General features: G+C 43.3%; 1 protein-coding gene across 1 annotated transcript in view; it reads right to left on the minus strand.

The window, feature by feature from the left end:
• Positions 1-4,678: 4,678 nt before the first annotated feature.
• The window catches only part of LOC110215301 (sodium-dependent serotonin transporter-like), a 51,863-nt gene continuing 38,020 nt past the window's right edge, over positions 4,679-18,521 (minus strand). Inside the window, exons 9-14 of the mRNA XM_020996668.2 lie at positions 17,522-17,634; positions 16,332-16,463; positions 13,775-13,874; positions 12,522-12,622; positions 6,856-7,023; positions 4,679-4,762 (exon numbers count right to left, since the gene is read on the minus strand). Coding sequence (XP_020852327.2) covers positions 4,679-4,762; positions 6,856-7,023; positions 12,522-12,622; positions 13,775-13,874; positions 16,332-16,463; positions 17,522-17,634 — 698 coding nt within the window. The remainder of the gene's footprint in view (positions 4,763-6,855; positions 7,024-12,521; positions 12,623-13,774; positions 13,875-16,331; positions 16,464-17,521; positions 17,635-18,521) is intronic.

Genomic DNA, 18,521 nt, shown 5'->3' on the forward strand with positions numbered 1-18,521 from the left:
GGTCTTGAGGCAAGGGGTTAGGAGGATATTTCAGTGGTACAGGTGAGAGGTAATGAGGACCTAAACTAAGATGGTGGCAATATGAATAGGGAAGGGGATGGAAGCAAATTATGTGAAGGTGAAAATGACCAGCTTTGGCAACTGATTGCTTATATGGGGTGAGGGAAGGAGCTAGATTGCAAATCTGAGAGCCTTGAACAATGGTAGTGTCCTCAATAGAAGTAGGGGAAATTCAGAAGAGAGGAAGGGTTTGGGGAAAAGGTTTAGGATATGTTTGGCTTCAGGACATCTTACTTGAAATGTCCAATAAACCATTGGTGATGTGGGACTGAAGCTTGGGGAAGACTGAGGATGATCATACTCCATCCGGGAGGCATCAGCATGGTAATAATAACAAAATGTGTACAATGTGACAAGAGAATCCTATCTAATCCAATCAACATTTATTAAGAGCAAACTATGTGGAAGGCAATGTGCTGGATAATGGGGTGACAAAAAAATGAAACAATCCTCGCCCCCTTGGAGCTTACAGTCTATTGAAGAGATACAATGTGGGCACAGATAAGTATCTACCTAATTATAGAGGGTGAGGGAGCGAGTGATAAGGACTCAGGGGATCAGGAAAGGTTTCCTGTGGAAGATGGGGAATGAGCTGAGCCTTGAAGGAATTTATATTCCCATCTCAATGCAGAGGGATCAGCAAATGTGCTTCCACCTTTAATATCATTTAGTGATTGACAACTATACATTTTGTAACTACTCAGAAACACCAAAGTATCAAGGTGTCTACACATTTCAACATCAGCCAAGGTTGTGTTTTACTCTCCTAGAAAAAAATCATGTCCCTGGAAAACATATTCATTTGGGATTCAATGTATTTAGATCAATTTTTTTCTTGAGACTAGATTGACCTCTATTGACCAGGCTGGATGTGGAACAGCCACTCATGGGCTTGATTCCACCACTGATTGGCAGGAGAGTTGTGACTTGATCTTTTCCTATCTGGGGCTGGTTGACTCCTCTTTAGGCAGCCTGCTGGCCCTCTGCTCTGAGGGGAGCACCACATTGGTGCTGAATCTGGTGAAGGCACCTGATTAGCTTAGCTCATTGCAGCCCAGAACTCCCCAAGCTCAAACAATCCGCCAGCCTCTGCTTCCTGGTGGTTGGCATTACAGATATGTACCACCTTGGGCCGCCATTTCCATTAAAACAACCGCAACAATCCTGCAATTTTGGAATTCCAGGGAATTTTGCTTTGTTTTGTCCATACCTGTGATGTCATTCATGTAGGGAATGCCCAAGACAGAATCTTCTTCCAGCTGTCAGCTGGAGGGTGGCTTGCAGTCTTAGTAAGTTACTTGGTGGACTAAGGGTAGTGACTTGCCTGAGGTCACACAGCTAGTATTGGCCAAAGACAGGACTTGAATCCAGGTCTTCTCACTCCAAGATGGTCCTACTCCCCACTACCCCTCACTGCCTCAGACTGTGTTCAGCATATTTAAATACACCTACTACAAATGTATTTAAGGCCATGTTTTCCTGAGGCATACCATCAAATTCATAGCCCTGATCCTGTGAATTATGAAAAACTCACAGGTCAGATTTGACCTCAGGTCTTCCTGACTCCAGGCCCCCTCCCTATGTGCTATGGTACCACCAACCTCCCTTCTACTACTTATTACCAGTATGACTGGATAAGTCACTTTATTTCACTGGGCCTCCATTTCCTTACCTGTAAAATGATGGGATTAGATTGAATGTCCTCTAAAGTCATGCCTGGGCTTGAGCCTATGATCCTAAGAAGCCCTGGAAAAAATGTTGGATTTGTGTTTTGAAGACCTGAGTTCAAATCCTTGCTCTGCCACTTGTGCGGATCTTAGGCAATACACTCAACCTCTCCATGTCTCAGTTCCTCTTGTGTAAAATAAAGGGGCTAAGCTAGATGACCTCTGAGTTTCTTCCTAGCTCTAAATCTATAATTCTATGGTTTCACTTAAATGCATTTAGAAGAAACCTACAGCCTCATCCCAATAATTACAGAGGGCTGGGACTTATCCATCAAATTAATCAATCAGAAGTGTGAAGCAGGTGTGAAATGGACAGCTCCTACACATCTCCATTGAATAAGCCATCAAAACCATTAGAGAAGTGGAAACAACCTAGTTAATCAAGTTGGGAAGGAGTGGAAACCCTGTGAAGTGATACTACAGAGGAAATGTATTGGAATTAGTTGAGGAAGCTGTCTGTGATGGTCTTTGTTTAAAATAGCAATGACCACGAGGTGGCGCCATAGTGCACAAAGCAGTGGGCTGGAGTCAGGAAGACTCATCTTCCAGAGTTCAAATCTGGCCTTAGACACTTACTAGCTGTATGACCCTAGGCAAGTCACTTCATCCTGCTTGCCTCAGTTTCCTCATCTGTCAAATGAGCTAGAGAAGGAAATGGTGAAACACTTCAGTATCTTTGCCAAGAAAACCCCAAATGGAGTCACAGAGAGGTGGACGTGACTGAAATGACTAAATGATAAAATAGCAAGTTAGTTTGGAACATTCGAGTGTCTGACAGCCTAGAGGAGAAAGCTATTGGAGGCTTATTTGTGGAGGAAGGCAGGCAGTGTCAGAGAGGCCTCCATCTTCTTTCCTCCTATTGGAAGCCTTTCCTGATCCCCATAGAAGGCAGATCTCTCCCTGCTGTAATTATGAAGTGCTTTGCAAACCTCAAAGCTCTATGGATGTGTTGGCTGTCTTTTATTATAAGTAAATACAGTTGTTAGAGTGCCCGATAAAACTCTTGCTGTGTTTACTCTATATACGCTTTATGTTTACTTTTCCATGGATGTTCCAAATCTCCCTTGTAAAATGAGAGGTACCTTGAGGTGAGAGACATCTGCCATTTTTGTCTTGGCTTCCCAGTGCCTAGCGCAGTCTCTGGAACGTTGTTGAGGCTTAAATCAAAGGAAAGATAATTAGAGTAGGGAGAAAGATGATTTCAAGGGGATCATGAAAAGCTTCCAGTAAGAGTATGCAGGTGTCTCCAAACTCTTATAGCAGTTTCAAGCTTTGACAGTTTTTAAAAGTTTGAAGTTTCAGCAGTTTAGAATGGCATGAAGACTTTTGGGACACTGTATATCACCTGAGCACATAAACTGAAGCAGGAAAGATTGATACTAATTTCTCTTAAGAATATTCAAAGATAAATGTAGAAAACAGTCCTTTCTAACAGTGTTTAGGGAAACAATCACATCTATAAAGGTTTTGGAAAATGTTTTCCTTACCAGAAGTCTCTGAAGAGGGAGTTGCCATTCACATTCTACATACAGAGGAAACTGAGGCTGAGATGATTTGTCCAAAGTCATTTCCTAGGCGATATCAGAGCCAGGACTCATAGGGAGGTCTTCTGATTTGAAGTCTAGCTGTCTTTCCTCTCCACCACTGTGTCCCGAGGGACAAGGAGTTCCTGGGCCAATTGGCCTTCCTTGGCCTAATCTATGTCTCTTCTGTTGTAATAGCCACAGGCTCCTAGCTAGGGGTATAAAGACCGTGTGCCCTGCTGTGCCCTGACTGCCAAGCAACAGGCATTCATCAGACAACACGGGTTAAGAGCTTCACAAAAGCAAGGCAGCCCTCCCTGCTATTTCTAATCATGGAAGTATCAGGATTCTTATAAAAATGTGGTAACTAGAGCATTCTGCTAGTCTGACTAAAAGATATTGTGCAGAAATGGCCTCGAATGGATTCCAGCGACTTTCTCAGGGTGTCTGTTAGATCTAAGTGGGCATGTGAAGGGATGCTGAAGAAACAGCCCTGACTTTGGAGTCAGAGGGCCTGGGTTCAAGTCTCTCACTGTCACTGCTGGCACGACTGTTGGCATGTCACTTCTCTCTAGGCCTGTTTCCAAGGAAATTATCCCAGATGTCCTAAGCATCCTCTCCAACTCTAGACCTGTGAGCCTTGCATCAAAATGGGACTCTGGTACAGACCAGAACATACTTTATAGGAGACTTTTCCATGTTGAAGGAAGCTTGGCCTGGGCTACTGCATGAATTCAAACATTGGTTCCCATCAATGTGTTTCTATGCACATAGTTATCATGTATTTAATAAATATTTGTTGGCTGACTTAGTCTCATCACACCACCTGCAGCCCGTCAGCAAACCTAGGTTTGACTCTAACTCCAGAGATTTGTTGGGGATGATACATCCAACTTGGGGCAGCTAGGTGGTGCAGTGTTTAGAGCACCAGGCTTGGAGACAGGAAGAGCTGAATTCAAATGCCCCCTCAGACACTTACTAGCTGTGTGACCCTGGACAGGTCACTTACCCCCTATTTACCTCAGTTTCTCATATGTAAAATGGAGATACACCAGAGAAGGAAATGGCAAAGTGCTCCAGTGTCTTTGCCAAGAAGACCCAATGGACAAAGTCCATGGAGTCATGTAGAGTCAGACACAAGTGAATGATGGAACAACACATCCGACTTAGAGGGAGATGAGTCTGCTTGCTCTAAGATGGGCAGAGGGCATGATGGGCGTTGAGGGGAGTGAGAATTAGAAGAGGTGTGTCCATATACATCAGGGGAATCTAGGGAGGGCTTGACCCTTCTCTGTGTCATTCCTTTAGAAGGGTGTCCTGATCCAGGAGAGCTGGCAGGCTCCAGGTGCCTGGGGAGATCTGAGGGAGCTAAGGGACAGGATGCAGACAGATGGAATTAGGCGGCTGGCTTTGACTTGGCTTCTTCTCTGGTGTCAGACAAACCTCCAGGCGCTGGGAGAAAACACAAGGATGGAAATGAGACGTCGTTAGGATAGGCAAAAGGCTGCTCTCCTAGGACCTTGTCACAGTTTAATTCTATAAGAAATTGGCAGTTGGCCATGTTCTCTACCCTTTCCCCTCTAACCCAGTCTTATTGCAATCCCCAAATCCCATCACAAGACCTTTTACAATAGCCTTGCAAATAACAGTACAGAACTGTAGCAGCCCTCAAATCAGAAGAGGAAAGCACACACCAACAGCAACCATGGAAATCATAACAATTGTGCACATTCACGGTGAACTTTACAGTTTGCAAAACTCTCCACAAACAAATCTCTTGGTGGAGACTTGAAATAATGCTGTGGGGTGGCCCAATAGATAGAGGATTGGTCTTAGAATCATGACCTGAGCTGATGACCTGCCTTAGATACTTATTAGCCATGTGACTCTGGGCAAGTCACTGAACTTTTTGGGGCCTCGATTTCCTCAACTTTAAAATGAGAATAATAACAGTTCCTACCTCACAGGGTCATTGTGAGGATCAGATGAGATGGTTTTATAAAGTGCTTTGCAATCCTTAAAGGGCTACATAGATGTTAGCTGTTGTTATTGTCATATTTAAAGATGAGGAAATAGAAGCTCTGAGTTAAGTGGCTTACCTAAGGTCATACAGCTTGGAAGCATCAGAGGCAGGATTCTAACCCAGGTCTTCCCAGCTCAAAATCTGACACTTCATAGTAATAGCAACTATGGCAACAAGAGCCATAGAATCCAGAATACATGGAATAGAGTTTGGTGTGAGGGAAAGAATTCTGCCTTGGGAGTCAGAAGATGTGGGTTAAAATTCTACTTTCCTTCTCTGTGCCTCTGTTTCCCCTTCTGTAAAGTGAGCAGGGTTGAACCAGATGGCTTCTGAAGTACCCCCCCAGCCCTTAATTGATGAATTTGCTTTGTGATATTTCTGTTCTTTTTGTTTGCTTTGGGCGCAGACCTGTGATTTTGTCACATCATTATCTTGTGAAAGTGAATGCACACATTTTAAAACAGCAGCTGTAAATATTAGAAATGTACGAGTTTGTGTAAGTCATTTCAAATTCTTGTTTGGGTGTTGGAGTGTTTGTTTTTGTTGACGGTTATGAAATTTAGAGTAACATTATGAGCCCACTTAAAAGAAAAACAACAACTCACTCACCCTCCTTCCATAGGCAGCATTGCAAATATGAAAAGGGTGTTGGACTTTGAGACAGCAAGGACTTGGATTCCAATCTTGCCTCTAATACCAGTGAAATTACCAGCTTTTGGACTGGGAGGGAATTTCTGAGGCCATCTATTCAACACAGTCAGAAAATGGGTCCCCTCTACTACTTTCAGGAAGAGTGATCACCTTGTATTCACTTGATCATGTGAAGTGATGGGGAATCCACTCTCTCCTATCCCATTGCACATTGGGATAAATTTCATTCTTAGGAACTTTGTCCCTATGCGATGCCTAACTCTTCCCCCCCACCAGCAGCACTTCTGTCTGGTCTTACCCTCTGGGGCCAAACAGACTTAGTCTAATTCCACTTCCCAGCTTTCCCATGCTTGAAGACAGTTCTCATGTCCCACTCCACCCTCACCCCCTGCCCAAATAGCCTTCTCTTCTCCAGATGAAACATATCTGGTTCCTTCAACCCATCCTCACAGAACATGGAATCCAGGACCTTCACCACCCTAGTCATCCTCCTCTGGACATATTTCAGCTTATCAGCGTTCTTCCTAAACTGTGGTGCCAAGAACTGAGCCCTACCTTCTAGATGAGGACCGATCAAGACAGAAGACAGTGGGATTATCACCTCAGCCCTGGATGCTATGAGTGAGTCAACTGAACTCCCCAGCAAGCTCATAGCATTTGTCCTGGCTCTATCTTTGAGTGATCTGGTTAAGAGAAGTGAATCCTGATGAGTGATTAGACACCTTGAACTCACCATCTGTTGTTTTTAGTTTCTCTTAATCCCCTTCACTACCCTTGGTGGCAGTGATGTCTGGAAGACCAAAGGCATGAAAACCACCCTTAGTTTTTCCCAGGCCAGAAGAGGAAATGGGGCACATCCAGCCTTCCTGACCTGCTTGAAAGACCCAGGTGTCCAGATAAGTTTGTAGACCATGTAGATGGGGATACAGATACATGATGAAGTGCCGATCAGATGTCCAATGGAGATGCTCCAGTCTGGATAGTGATAGTCAAATAGCACAAGAGGAGACTGGTCCAGGAGGGAGCTGATGATTATAAACTAGTTGGGGGGGTTGTGGAGGAGGAGAGAAAAGGAAGTCAGAATCATCCATTCATTTTTTCATTTGACAAACATTTATTGTGACCACTATGGGCAGAGCACTGTACTAAGAGGCAGTGAGTAGGGAGAAACAAAGATAAATAAACTTTCCGCAATCTGGATCTCACCTCCTTCTTCAGGATTATTTCATATTACTCTACTCATGCATTCTCTATTCCAACCAAACTGACCCATTCACTCTTTTCTGCATGTGATATCTTATCTCCCACCTCCGTAGTTTTGCATAGGCTGTCTCCTATGTTTAGAATAATGATAATGATCATCATAACTAGCATAACACACCTTAAGGTTTGCAAAATGCTTTACAAATATTATCTGACTTTAATCCTCACAAGAATTCTGGGAGGTAGATGCTATTATGATACCCTTTCTGAAGCCACACTGGCTCTTGGGTAGATGACCATCTTCCAGGTGAAGGATCAGTTTATTAAGGAGGACTTAGGCAAGAATCTTGCTGGCAGTGACAGAGAGAGAGAGAGAGAGAGAGAGAGAGAGAGAGAGAGAGACAGAGAGACAGAGAGACAGAGAGACAGAGAGACAGAGACAGAGAGAGACAGAGAGAGAGAGACAGAGAGAGAGAGAGAGACAGAGAGAGAGAGAGAGCGCTCCTTCCCCCTGTGATTGTCACAGGACAACCTGTTTCTTTTTCCTTATAGAAATGGACAATAGAGGCATCCTTGATCTCCTGGGGATAATCTCCTCTTTCTATATCACCCAGAAGATTTCAGTCAGCTTCTGTACAAGCAGTGGACCCCCTGCCTTGTAGATCTCTGCTGGAATAGAATCAGCACTGGTGCTTTGCCACATGAAAAGAGCCTAATGACATTGAATATCTCTTCTTCAGTTGGAAGTTCGGCTACTGAGATGGACTTCAACCTGAAATGTGTGGTCAAAGACTTTGGCATTGATTGATGATGGTCTGTTGAGAACACTATGGAAGTGTTCAGCCATCTCTGATGTAATCAGAGTCCTCATCACTGATCAATGTGGCTCCATCAGCACTGAGGAGTTGAGATGCACCAGAGGTCTTTGGCCCATAAAGAGCCTTCAGGGCATTGTAGAAGCACTTTGGATTATTGTTGCTGCTGGTGTAAAATTGAATCTCATTTGCCTTCTTACTGAGCCAAGAATCCCATATCTCTCTATGCTTTGCCTGCACTTTGCTTTTGATAGAGTTAAACACTGCTTTCTTGGAGATGGCTGAACTGTCCTGCTGGTAAACCTTGTGGAGTTCTCATTTCTCATGTGGCAGCTTCTGAATTTCCCCATCATTTTTGTCGAACCAATCCTGATGTTTGTGAGTATTCTGGCCCAGATGAGCACCAGATCTCTGAAAACTGCCCACTCCTTCTCTGCTCTACCTTTGCTAACTATGTTCTGACTCAGCTTCCTTCCAGGTCAGCAATGAACTATTTATGCACAGAGAAGGACTGAGACATGGTTAACATGGTGTTTGCTGCTTGAAAACTCCAGGGGAAATGCCAGGAGCAGAACAGAAGTCTGTACACAATGCTCATCAATCTCACCAAGGCTTTTGATACTTTCTGTCATGAGGGCTTGTGGAAGATCATGGCGAAATTTGGTTACTCACAGACATACATCGGTATTTTACTCCAGCTCTGTGATGGCATGCTTGCATGGTTCTGGATAAAAGATGGTACTTTTACATCTTCCCAGTCACCAAAGGAGTGAAGCAGGGCTGTGTGCTGGCTCCCATGCTTTTTAGCATGATGTTTTCTGTGATGTCAGATGCTTTTGATGAGGACAAAAATGGCACCAAGGTCAACTACAATATTGATGATAAACTATTTAACTTGAAAAAGCTACAAACCAAGACAAAAGTGGAAGGAAAGTTAGTGCATGACTTTTTGTTTGTGTGATGGCACTCAATGCAGCCTCTGAGGTTGAGGTGCAACAAAATATGGATTGATTCTCTGCCATTTGTGCTAATTTTGGCCTTAAAACAACAGCCAAGAAAATGGAGGTCTTTCACCAGCCAGCATTGCACCATCCATATGTTGAACCATTGGTTACAGTAATGGAGAAATTTTGAGTGCTGGGGATAGGTTCACTTACCTTGGCAGTATACTTTCCAGGGATGTCCACATAGCTGATGAGGTTGACACATGCATTGCCAGAGCTAGTTCAGTGTTTGAAAGGCTCCAAAGGAAAGTGTGAAGAGAGGAGGTATTAGGCTGCCTATCAAACTGAAAGTCTACAGAGCCATTGTGCTGACCTCATTGTTGTATGCCTGTGAAACCTGGACAGTCTACCAGCACCATGCCAGGAAACTGAATCGCTTCCATTTGAATTATCTTGGGAAGATTCTGAAGATTATCAGGCAGGATAAGGTATCAGATGCTGAGGTCCTTCCTTGAGCCGAACTGCCAAGCATTCAAACTCTACTGCAGAGAGAGCACCTCTGATGGGCTGACCATGTTGTTCTAATGACAAACATACATTTGCCTGAAAGACTGTTTTACAGAGAACTCACACAAGGCAAGAGCTCACATGGACGTCAAAAGAAGTGATACTAGGATACTCTCAAGGTCCCTATGATGAACTTTGGAGTTGATTGCATGACATGGGAGACCTTGGCACAGGACTGCCCAGGATGGCATGCCCATATCAAAGAAGGCTCTATGCTCTATGAGTGAAGAATTGCAAAGGAAGCGTGAGATGTGCAAATCTAGAGACATTGCCATCCCAAGGGCACTATTTGTGCCCTACCTGTGGTAGAGCTTTCCAAACTCTGAATTGGTCTAATCAGCCACAATGAAACACACTGACCCCATCATCATGATGTCATTGGTTCTCTTCAGAAATGAAGGACGATTACATTATGATAACCCATTACCCCAGATGAGGAAACTGAGGCAGACAAGGGTAAAGTGACTTTCCTGGAATCACACAGCTAGAAGGTGTCTGAGGCTAGTTCTGCACTCAGGTTTTCCTGATTCCACATCCAGCAGCTCTACTGATTGCACCACCTAGTAGCGAGGCATGCATTCACTCCTCACTTCCACCTTGTAGAATCCCCAGCTTTCTTGCATTGATAGCTCAGGCGACATCTCCTACATACCAATCCCCTCCCAATATCCCAGCTTGTCAGGACTTGCACCTTCTGGATATGACTATATACCTTCGCACGAAGTCACCTGTATACCTGTTGCAGCCCCGAGGTAGAATGTAGTAAGCTCCTTGAGGGCAAGGACTGTTCTATTTTTTTGTCTTAATGTCCCCAGTGCTTAGTACAGTGCCTGGCACATGCTCAGTAAATATCTGTCCAATTGAATATGAATCCACATGGCTCTTACTCTTATGGAACGAGGAAAAGGGATAGGGTATATATCAGGATGAGTAAGAGATGTCTAAACAAAGGGCTCTGTGGGGTTAGAGCCCTTCCTTTGGGCCATCAGGGAAGGCTTCATGGAAGAGACACCATTTGCATTAGGTCTTGTAGGGAGTGTGGTGCAATGGACAGAGTCCTGGATTGAGAGTCAGATGATTTGCCACTTAGGTGTGTAGCCTTGGGCAAATCACTTTCCCTTTCTAGGCCTCAGTTTCCTCATCTCAATATAAGAGGCTGGACCAGATTACCTTGTAGGCCCCTTCTTGGCTCTAAATTCGTGATGGGTAGGACTTTTGGTAGGTAGTGATGGAGATAGGGCCTTCTGAGCATATGGAGCAACATGAGCCAGGGTGTAAAATTAGAAAGAGATGAGACAGGTATAAGGGAAGCAAGCAGTTCAGCCTGGCTGGAGAATCTCAGACTCAGAGCTGGAAGGGACTCCAACTCTGCCAATGTACACATGAGGAAACTGAGGCCTAGAGAGGTTAAGTGAGTCACTCAAATTCACCCCCCCAAGCCAGGGAACTTTCCACTGTGATGATGATGATGATGATGACGATGATGATGATGATGATGATGATGATGGTGATGATGACGATGATGATGATAGCTAGTCTCCTTTGCTGGATCATCCTCTCAGTAATTTCTGCCAACCATGGGGTCCCCCAATGCTCTGTCCTGGGCCCTCTTCTCTTCTGTCTCTGCATTGTTTCACTGGGTGATCTCATCAGCTCCCATAGACTCAATTATCATCTCTACGCTGATGATTCTCAGATCTGCCCTATCCAGCCCTAACCTCTAGTCTCCCCTCTCCAACTGCCCACTGGACATCTCCAGTTCAATGTCCTATAGACATCTTAAACTCAACCTGTCCAAAATGGAACCAGTGATTTCTTCCAAAGCCTTTGTCTCTTCCTAACTTTCCTATTAATTTAGATAGTACCACCATCCTTTCAGTCACCCAGGCTTATGACCTGGAGGTCATCCTTGACTCCTCACTCCCTTTCAACCTAATGATGATGATGATGATGATGGTGATGATGATGATGATGGTGATGATGATGATGGTGGTGGTGATGATGATGATGGTGATGATGATGATGGTGATGATGATGATGGTGATGATGATGATGATGGTGATGATGATGATGATGATGATGATGATGGTGGTGGTGATGATGATGGAGATGATGATGATGGTGGTGGTGGTGATGATGATGATGATGACAAAATGGATAATACAACCTCTGAGGGCTCTTTCAGGTCAAGAGATATGGTCCTATGAACTTAACTGGGCAGCTAGTTGGCATAGTGAATAGAGTGTCAACCCTGGAGTCAGGAGGACCTGAGTTCAAATCTGGACTCAGACACTTACTACCTGTGTGACCCTGGGCAAGTAAATTACTTGACCTTGTTTACCTCAATTTCCTCATTTGTAAAATGACCTGGAAAAGAAAATGACAAACCACTCCAGTGCTTTTTGCCAAGAAAATCCCAATAGGGTTACGGAGAGTTGGATATGACTGAAACAACTCAAAAACAACAACATAAACGTAACCTCTCTATGGCTCAGTTTACTCATCTGTAAAACAAGATAATTTGATTTGAGGTCCTTTCCAGTTCTAGATCTATGATCTGAAGAAAAAAGTAGTATGTATTAAAATTGAGTATACAATAAAAAGTTAATTATAAAATTTAAAAATAAAAAAGCCATGTAATGGGAAGATCTCTGGCTTTGGAGTCAAAGGACCTGGGTTCTAATCCCTGCATCATCATTACTTAACTTTGTGACTTAGGTTATTAGTCAAGTCTGGGCCGTAGTTTCCCCCTCTGTAAAATAAGGGAGTTGGGCAAAGTGAACTTTAATGTCCTTTTAAACTTTATATTTGATGAGTCAGGAATTATAGGTCCTGGGGAAAATGTCTTAGTCTCACTATAACTCTACTTCTGTAAAATGGTGATAAGTTTTATGCTTTCCTTCCTGGGAATATAATAAAAAGAAATGTGATGATAAATATTGTGTTTTGTGCTCTTGGGAGGGGTGGCACCAAAACATCTCTGGACGTTCAATGAGGGATGTACTCACTGCTAAGAAGGCAGGGCTGATGGCTACCCAGCATATCTTCCAGAACAGGCCGGGGCTGAAGCCAAGCATGACCTTCACATCATGACAGAATCGCTGGATTCCTGAGCAGGAAAAACAGTATGCATCAGCTCCCTTCCTCATTGACCTCAATCTCAGCAATGGACTACATTGGAGAAAGGAAGAAGGCTTCCCCTTAACTGTTTGCCAAACCCTGAGTAAGTAGCTGGAACCCCTTATCCCTGTCCCTCCAAACTCCACCCCCACTGAAACGCTTGTTCATTCTGCCTGATGTAGCTCTTCTAAATCAGAGAAATTCTCTCTCTTTTCTCATGTAGTGAGCCCCCTGAAAGCAAGGACTTTATTGCTTTTTCTACTTGTATCTTCAGAACTTAGCAAGTGATTGGTAAGTTCTTAATAATGCCTTTTTGTTCATTAACTTATTCATCTATCTATCAGTTCATTCATTCAGAGGTTAAAGGCAATGGACAGGGTTAGAGATATGGCATGATAGCAATGGGAAAAGTCTGTTCCTTAGCTTGCAACATCAGGCCTGGCAGCTTCTTGACCACAGAAGGGTGAAAACATCTACATGGGCCATGGAAGCAGATGAACTAAACAGACTAACGCTATGAGGCATAGACTGGTGGAGAAGGAGCTTAGGGTGACCAGTACATACTAGCCTATCTGGGGAGAGCAGAAGGAAACTTCATGATGCTATGATTATTGGGAGTTAGCTAGTATGGCTGTTATATGGCCTTGTTCTCGTGTTATATGGAGATGAGAGTTTTATGAAGCAAATGAACTTCCTGGTTATCTTGTTCTCTGTTTCAGCTCAGGAGGCTGAAGGAAAGGATGGAAATGGACTCCAACCTAGGAGTGGGGTTTGCCATGGGGTTGGAACTAGGAAATGTTTGGAAAGTCCAGTTTTCCATGATATAGATGTCTATTGACTGTTGTTATAACTATAGTCTAATTAAATTCTTGTTTAACCAAGACCTGGAAGTGAGTAGCTTAAACAACACTGGATCTGGAAAGAATGGAAGTGGTTGGTATTGGGGGTACCACAAATGACCACTTAAGATTTTCTTGAACAAAAATAATCTGATGTGTAGTAGTAAGGAGTGTAGTGCCTGAGCCATGGTTCTGACTGCTATTAGAGTTAATCTGTTATACAAAGGCATGACAGACATAAGGAAAGAATCTCTCTTCCATCCCCCAATCCCCAAAGGGTCTCTTTTGTATTTTTTTTTTACCATAAAACCAAGAAACAGCAATCGCCTCCAAGAACACCACAGCCAAGATGGAGCAATTAGCACCAAATTCTTCCAGGAGCTTGATCACATACGCACCTCCCTAGAACAACAAAAGTCCACCTTCAGGGCTGTTTGCAGCATCCTACTCTGAAGGAAGCCTACAAAAGGCAAAGGAGCTAGTGGAGTTCCAAGGAAAGAGCCCTGAACAGGCAACCCACTGGCTTACTAGATGACCATGAGACTCTTTAAAGTTTTTCGTTCTCTGAGCCCCAGTTTCCCCTTATTTAAAATGAAGAGGTACTCTGATACAGTGAAAAGAATGCTGGATTTTGAGTCACGGGTTATGAGTTTGAATCCCAGCTTGGCCACTTCCAAGCTGCGGGACTTTAGACAAGACAGTTAGCCTCTCTGGGTCTCGGTTTCCTTTGCTGTAAAATAAGAGCGTCGGACTACACAATCTCTCAGGCCTCTCCCAGCTCTGAATTTATTCTCCTTTGGTCCTAGATCCCTTCGTGGTATGTGATGAAGATGTATGGAACCTTTCTAAAGGTATAGAATGACTTGGAAGAAAGTTTACTGGAGATGTGCTCATGGTCATCATCTCTGCCATCAACTTCTGCTGAATTTACCTGGTTCCAGTTGCCTCAATTTTCACAAGTGCTTCTGCAGGGATGGAATGGATGGGCAGCGGTTGGACTGAGCTCCTTGCTAGAAAGTAACAGCTTGAATAATGGTGATTCTGCAAAGTGCAGCCAGAGCAGTAACTAGCCATTTTTATGCTCAGGGCAATCAGTAGAAGCACTTCTTTGGTTCATTTGCAAGGGTGTGTGTGTGTGTGTGTGTGTGTGTGTGTGTGTGTGTGTGTGTGTGTGTGTGTGGCAGGGGAGGGATGGACAGTGGAAACCACACAAAGCCACTGTTGCAGAGGATGTTGGGAGAGAATGAGAATAGGGTGGGTCCAAATGGGGAGGAATTCCCCTGGGGAGTGGTAACCGTGTGGAAGTAACTGTTGGTGGTAGCTTTCTTTTTTATTTTCTATCATTCTTACTAACTAGGTGCTGAGCTTAATTGTTTCAATGTGGCTGTAGGACTGAATATGCTGTTAATGTCCATCTAGATTCCAGTGCTCTGGGACAACGCCCAAGCCACCCTGTCCTGGTTATAACTCTGAGTGTAGCTCCTAACGACAAAGAAATTCTACAAACCCGTTTATCCTTATGTCTCCTACTCATGACTGGTATATGTGGCCCAATGGCTAGAGCACAAGCTCTGGAGTCAGGAAGACCTGAGTTTAAATCCAGTCTCAAACCCTTACTAACTGTGTGACCTTGGGCAAGTCCCTTGCCTGTCTGCTTTAGTTTCCTCATCTGTAAAATGGGGGCAAAAAAAGCACTAACTTCCCAAGGTTGTTGTAAGGATCAAATGAGATCGTATTTGGAAAGCGCTATGCAAACCTTAAAGTGATATAAATGCTAGCTAGTCTTTTCTTTCTTTTCGTTTTTCTCCTTTTTCATCATCATCATCATCTCCTCTTTTCCTTCTTCTTCTTTCTTTCTTTCTTTCTTTCTTTCTTTCTTTCTTTCTTTCTTTCTTTTCTTTCTTCATCCTCTTCCTTATCTTCCTCTTCTTTTGATTTCTTTTCCCTTTTCTCCTCTTCCTCCTCCTCCTGCTTCTTGTTCTTCTTCATCATCATCTTCTTTTTCTCCTTGTCATCATTATCATATTCAGAGGCGACTGACATCTACTTATTGTAGATTGATGTGTTTATAAAAAAAACCTTTGGCTCCATTTTTCAACCTAAATATAAAACCATTCAATCTCTGCCTCCAAGCCACAGGATAAACCTGGTAGGGTAGGACTTGTTGCCTGGGTCAATTGCATAAAACATACAATGCTTAACTTTTTTGAAATCAGAACCCAAATTGACACCTGAGTAGCAGGGAGGGGTCAAGACACATGTCCCCTCGATTTCCTTTGCCCACTATGTGGGTTCATATGCTATGAATAAATTCCAATTAGATCAGTAGCATATGAGTCTTTGTGTCTGTGCCTTGAAGCCATAGACTGGCAATGTAAAGAAAGAGAATATCCCATGTAAATGGGATGTCAAGGAATGACTCTTCCATTGAAGTGTGCCATTTTTTTTTCATGGGTCATATCTCACTGGCATTTATAGAATGCTTTGTACAAGGTCTCATCCATTATCTTATTTGTGCCTCAAAAAAGCCCTCTGAGGTAAGTCCTATAGGCAAGTTAGGCACATATTATAGACAGAGAAACTGAGGCCCAGGGAAATTAAGTGACTTGTTCAGAACCATCCAGCTCATAAGTATGAGATGCAGGATTTGATGCAGGTCTTACTGATTCCAAGTCTAGCACTCTGCCCTCTCTCCATTAGACTGCCCTGCATCCCCACAGGAGGATGGGGCTCATCCTATGCTAAGGGAAGAAACAGAAGCTCTGGTTTGGCCTGAGCATCCTCAAGCTTGTGGGAACTCTGTTTTCTCTCTGCCTTAGTGCCCAGGTATATCACTCACCCAACTCTTGGCATACTCACTTGGGTCAGCGTGGCAAGTGAGCCCAGAAAGCAGACAGCCACTAGGCCCAGGACCAAGAGCTCCCTCCTTTGGGTGAAGGTCTGTGGATATTCATCTATCAGAGCTGTGATGACGGCCTCCAGGCCCCCAAACTGCAGAGAGAGCCACAGCAGAGCAAGTTGATGTGGGAGCAAATATCAATCAGAGCTTAAATTCCTACCCCTCCTTGTGCCTGACGTGATTCTTCTGTCCTTCTCCTGAGGGATTCACAAGCTACGGATCTACACCAGTGGAAGTAGTTTCCACACCAGGAGTTCCTTATACTCCCCAAGGACTTCCCAAAGTGAGAAAAGTCTACTTCTCTGACTGACTAAATTCTGGCTCCATATATAGTAGAGCCACAAAGTATTTAACCCACAAAACCCTCCAAGTATTTAATCCTCAACAAACCGATTGACTGATTTCCATCCAGTGGGTATTTACGCTTATAAAATTCAACTAAATAGGTAATGTCTGTATATGTATCTATGTATCTATCTATATGTGTATATATATGTGTGTGTATATGTATATGTGTGTATATATGTACATGTGCGTGTGTGTGTGTGTGTATATATATATATATATATATATGGAGAGAGAGAGAGAGAGAGAGAGAGAGAGAGAGAGAGCTGGTGACCCACAGGGTCTCCTGTTATATGGAGGGGGTGAATAGGACCAATGCCAATGATGACTCATATACAAGATCCAGAAAATCATCCAGAAAATATGATTGGAAAGGTCAGTTATGTAGGGAGAGTAAAAGATGCTAGATGGAGAGCACAAGGGCTCAACTAGAAACTACAATACTAACGTGAGGTCAGGGTAAGTATAACAATCATTGTTGTTGTTCAGTCCTTTCAGTTGTGTCCAACTCCCCATGACCCCATTTGGGGTTTTCTTGGCAGAGATACTGGAATGTTTCACCATTGCCTTCTCCTGTTCATTTTACAGATGAGGAAACTGAGGTAAACAGGGTTAACTTGCCCAGGGTCACTCATCTAGTAAATGTTTGAAGTCAAATTTGAACTCAAGTCTTTCTGACTCCAAGCCTAGCACTCTATTCACTGCACCACTGAGTTTACCTATTTTTCCTTGAAGGTAGAGGAATGCATGAGATGCCCTTTCAAGGTTTTACCCTCCCATCCCAAAGCCAGGCAAAATTACTCACAGTGCTGTCTAATCCCAAGGTTATCATCATGAGGAAAAACACAATGGAGAAGAATGTGGATCCCACCATGTTGGCAATGGCTTCGGGGTAAGTGATGAAGAGGAGGCTGGGACCTGACAAAGAGTAGGAGAAGAATAATTTTTTCCTTTTTTATTTTTCCAAGTACAGTCCAGTGAGCTCTGGAACTATTTCTAGAGGAAAAAATTCTCCTTCAGTGGGTGATGAGAAAAGCTTCAGGATGAAACTCCAGGGGCCACTTCTGGTACACATACCTCAGGGGGGAATCAGACCTGGATATGAATCAATTTGTCTTTTTGTTTTCCTACTGCCTACCAAGAATTCCCATTATTATCAGTATTTTTTTTAGCACTTTGTAGTTTTTTCCAGAACATTTTCATGAATGCAATTTCACCTGATTCTTCCTCTAGCCTTCTGAGAGAGAGTGGACAAGTATTGTTATTGATGTTTTTTGGATATGAAAAATTGAGACACAGAGGGGATCTTAGGACCCAGAGCTGGAGAACTCAGAAGCCATATGATCTGACCCTCTTGTTTTACAGATAAGGAAACTAAGCCATAGAAGGGTTAAGTTACCTATCTAGGGTTACATAGCTAGTAAATGTTTGAGGTGGGATTCAAACTGAGATTCCCCTGACTCCATATCCAGTATCTTTACCACTATACCAGCCTCGATAGAGGCTAGATAGTAGATAGAGGTCTGACACCTGAGTTTATGTCTTGATTCTGACAGTATTAGCTATGTGACTCTGGGTGAGTCACTTAATTTCTCAGTATTCCAGGCAACTCTCAAAGACTATAAATTCTTGATCTATTTTGCTGGAGGGAGTTTCTATAGGAGGAATCCTCTTAAAAAGTCATGGTCACAAAAAAACAAACATACTCCCAAACCATAATCTAGTGAACTAATCTGTAATAAAGTTTTAATGGGCTGACCAGTTATTTTTAACAAGTAATCTATTTACACGATATTCAAGGTCTT

Source organism: Phascolarctos cinereus, unplaced genomic scaffold (assembly GCF_003287225.1).
Source record: "Phascolarctos cinereus isolate Bilbo 61053 unplaced genomic scaffold, phaCin_HiC Scaffold_4;HRSCAF=312, whole genome shotgun sequence".
Classification (NCBI taxonomy): domain Eukaryota; kingdom Metazoa; phylum Chordata; class Mammalia; order Diprotodontia; family Phascolarctidae; genus Phascolarctos; species Phascolarctos cinereus.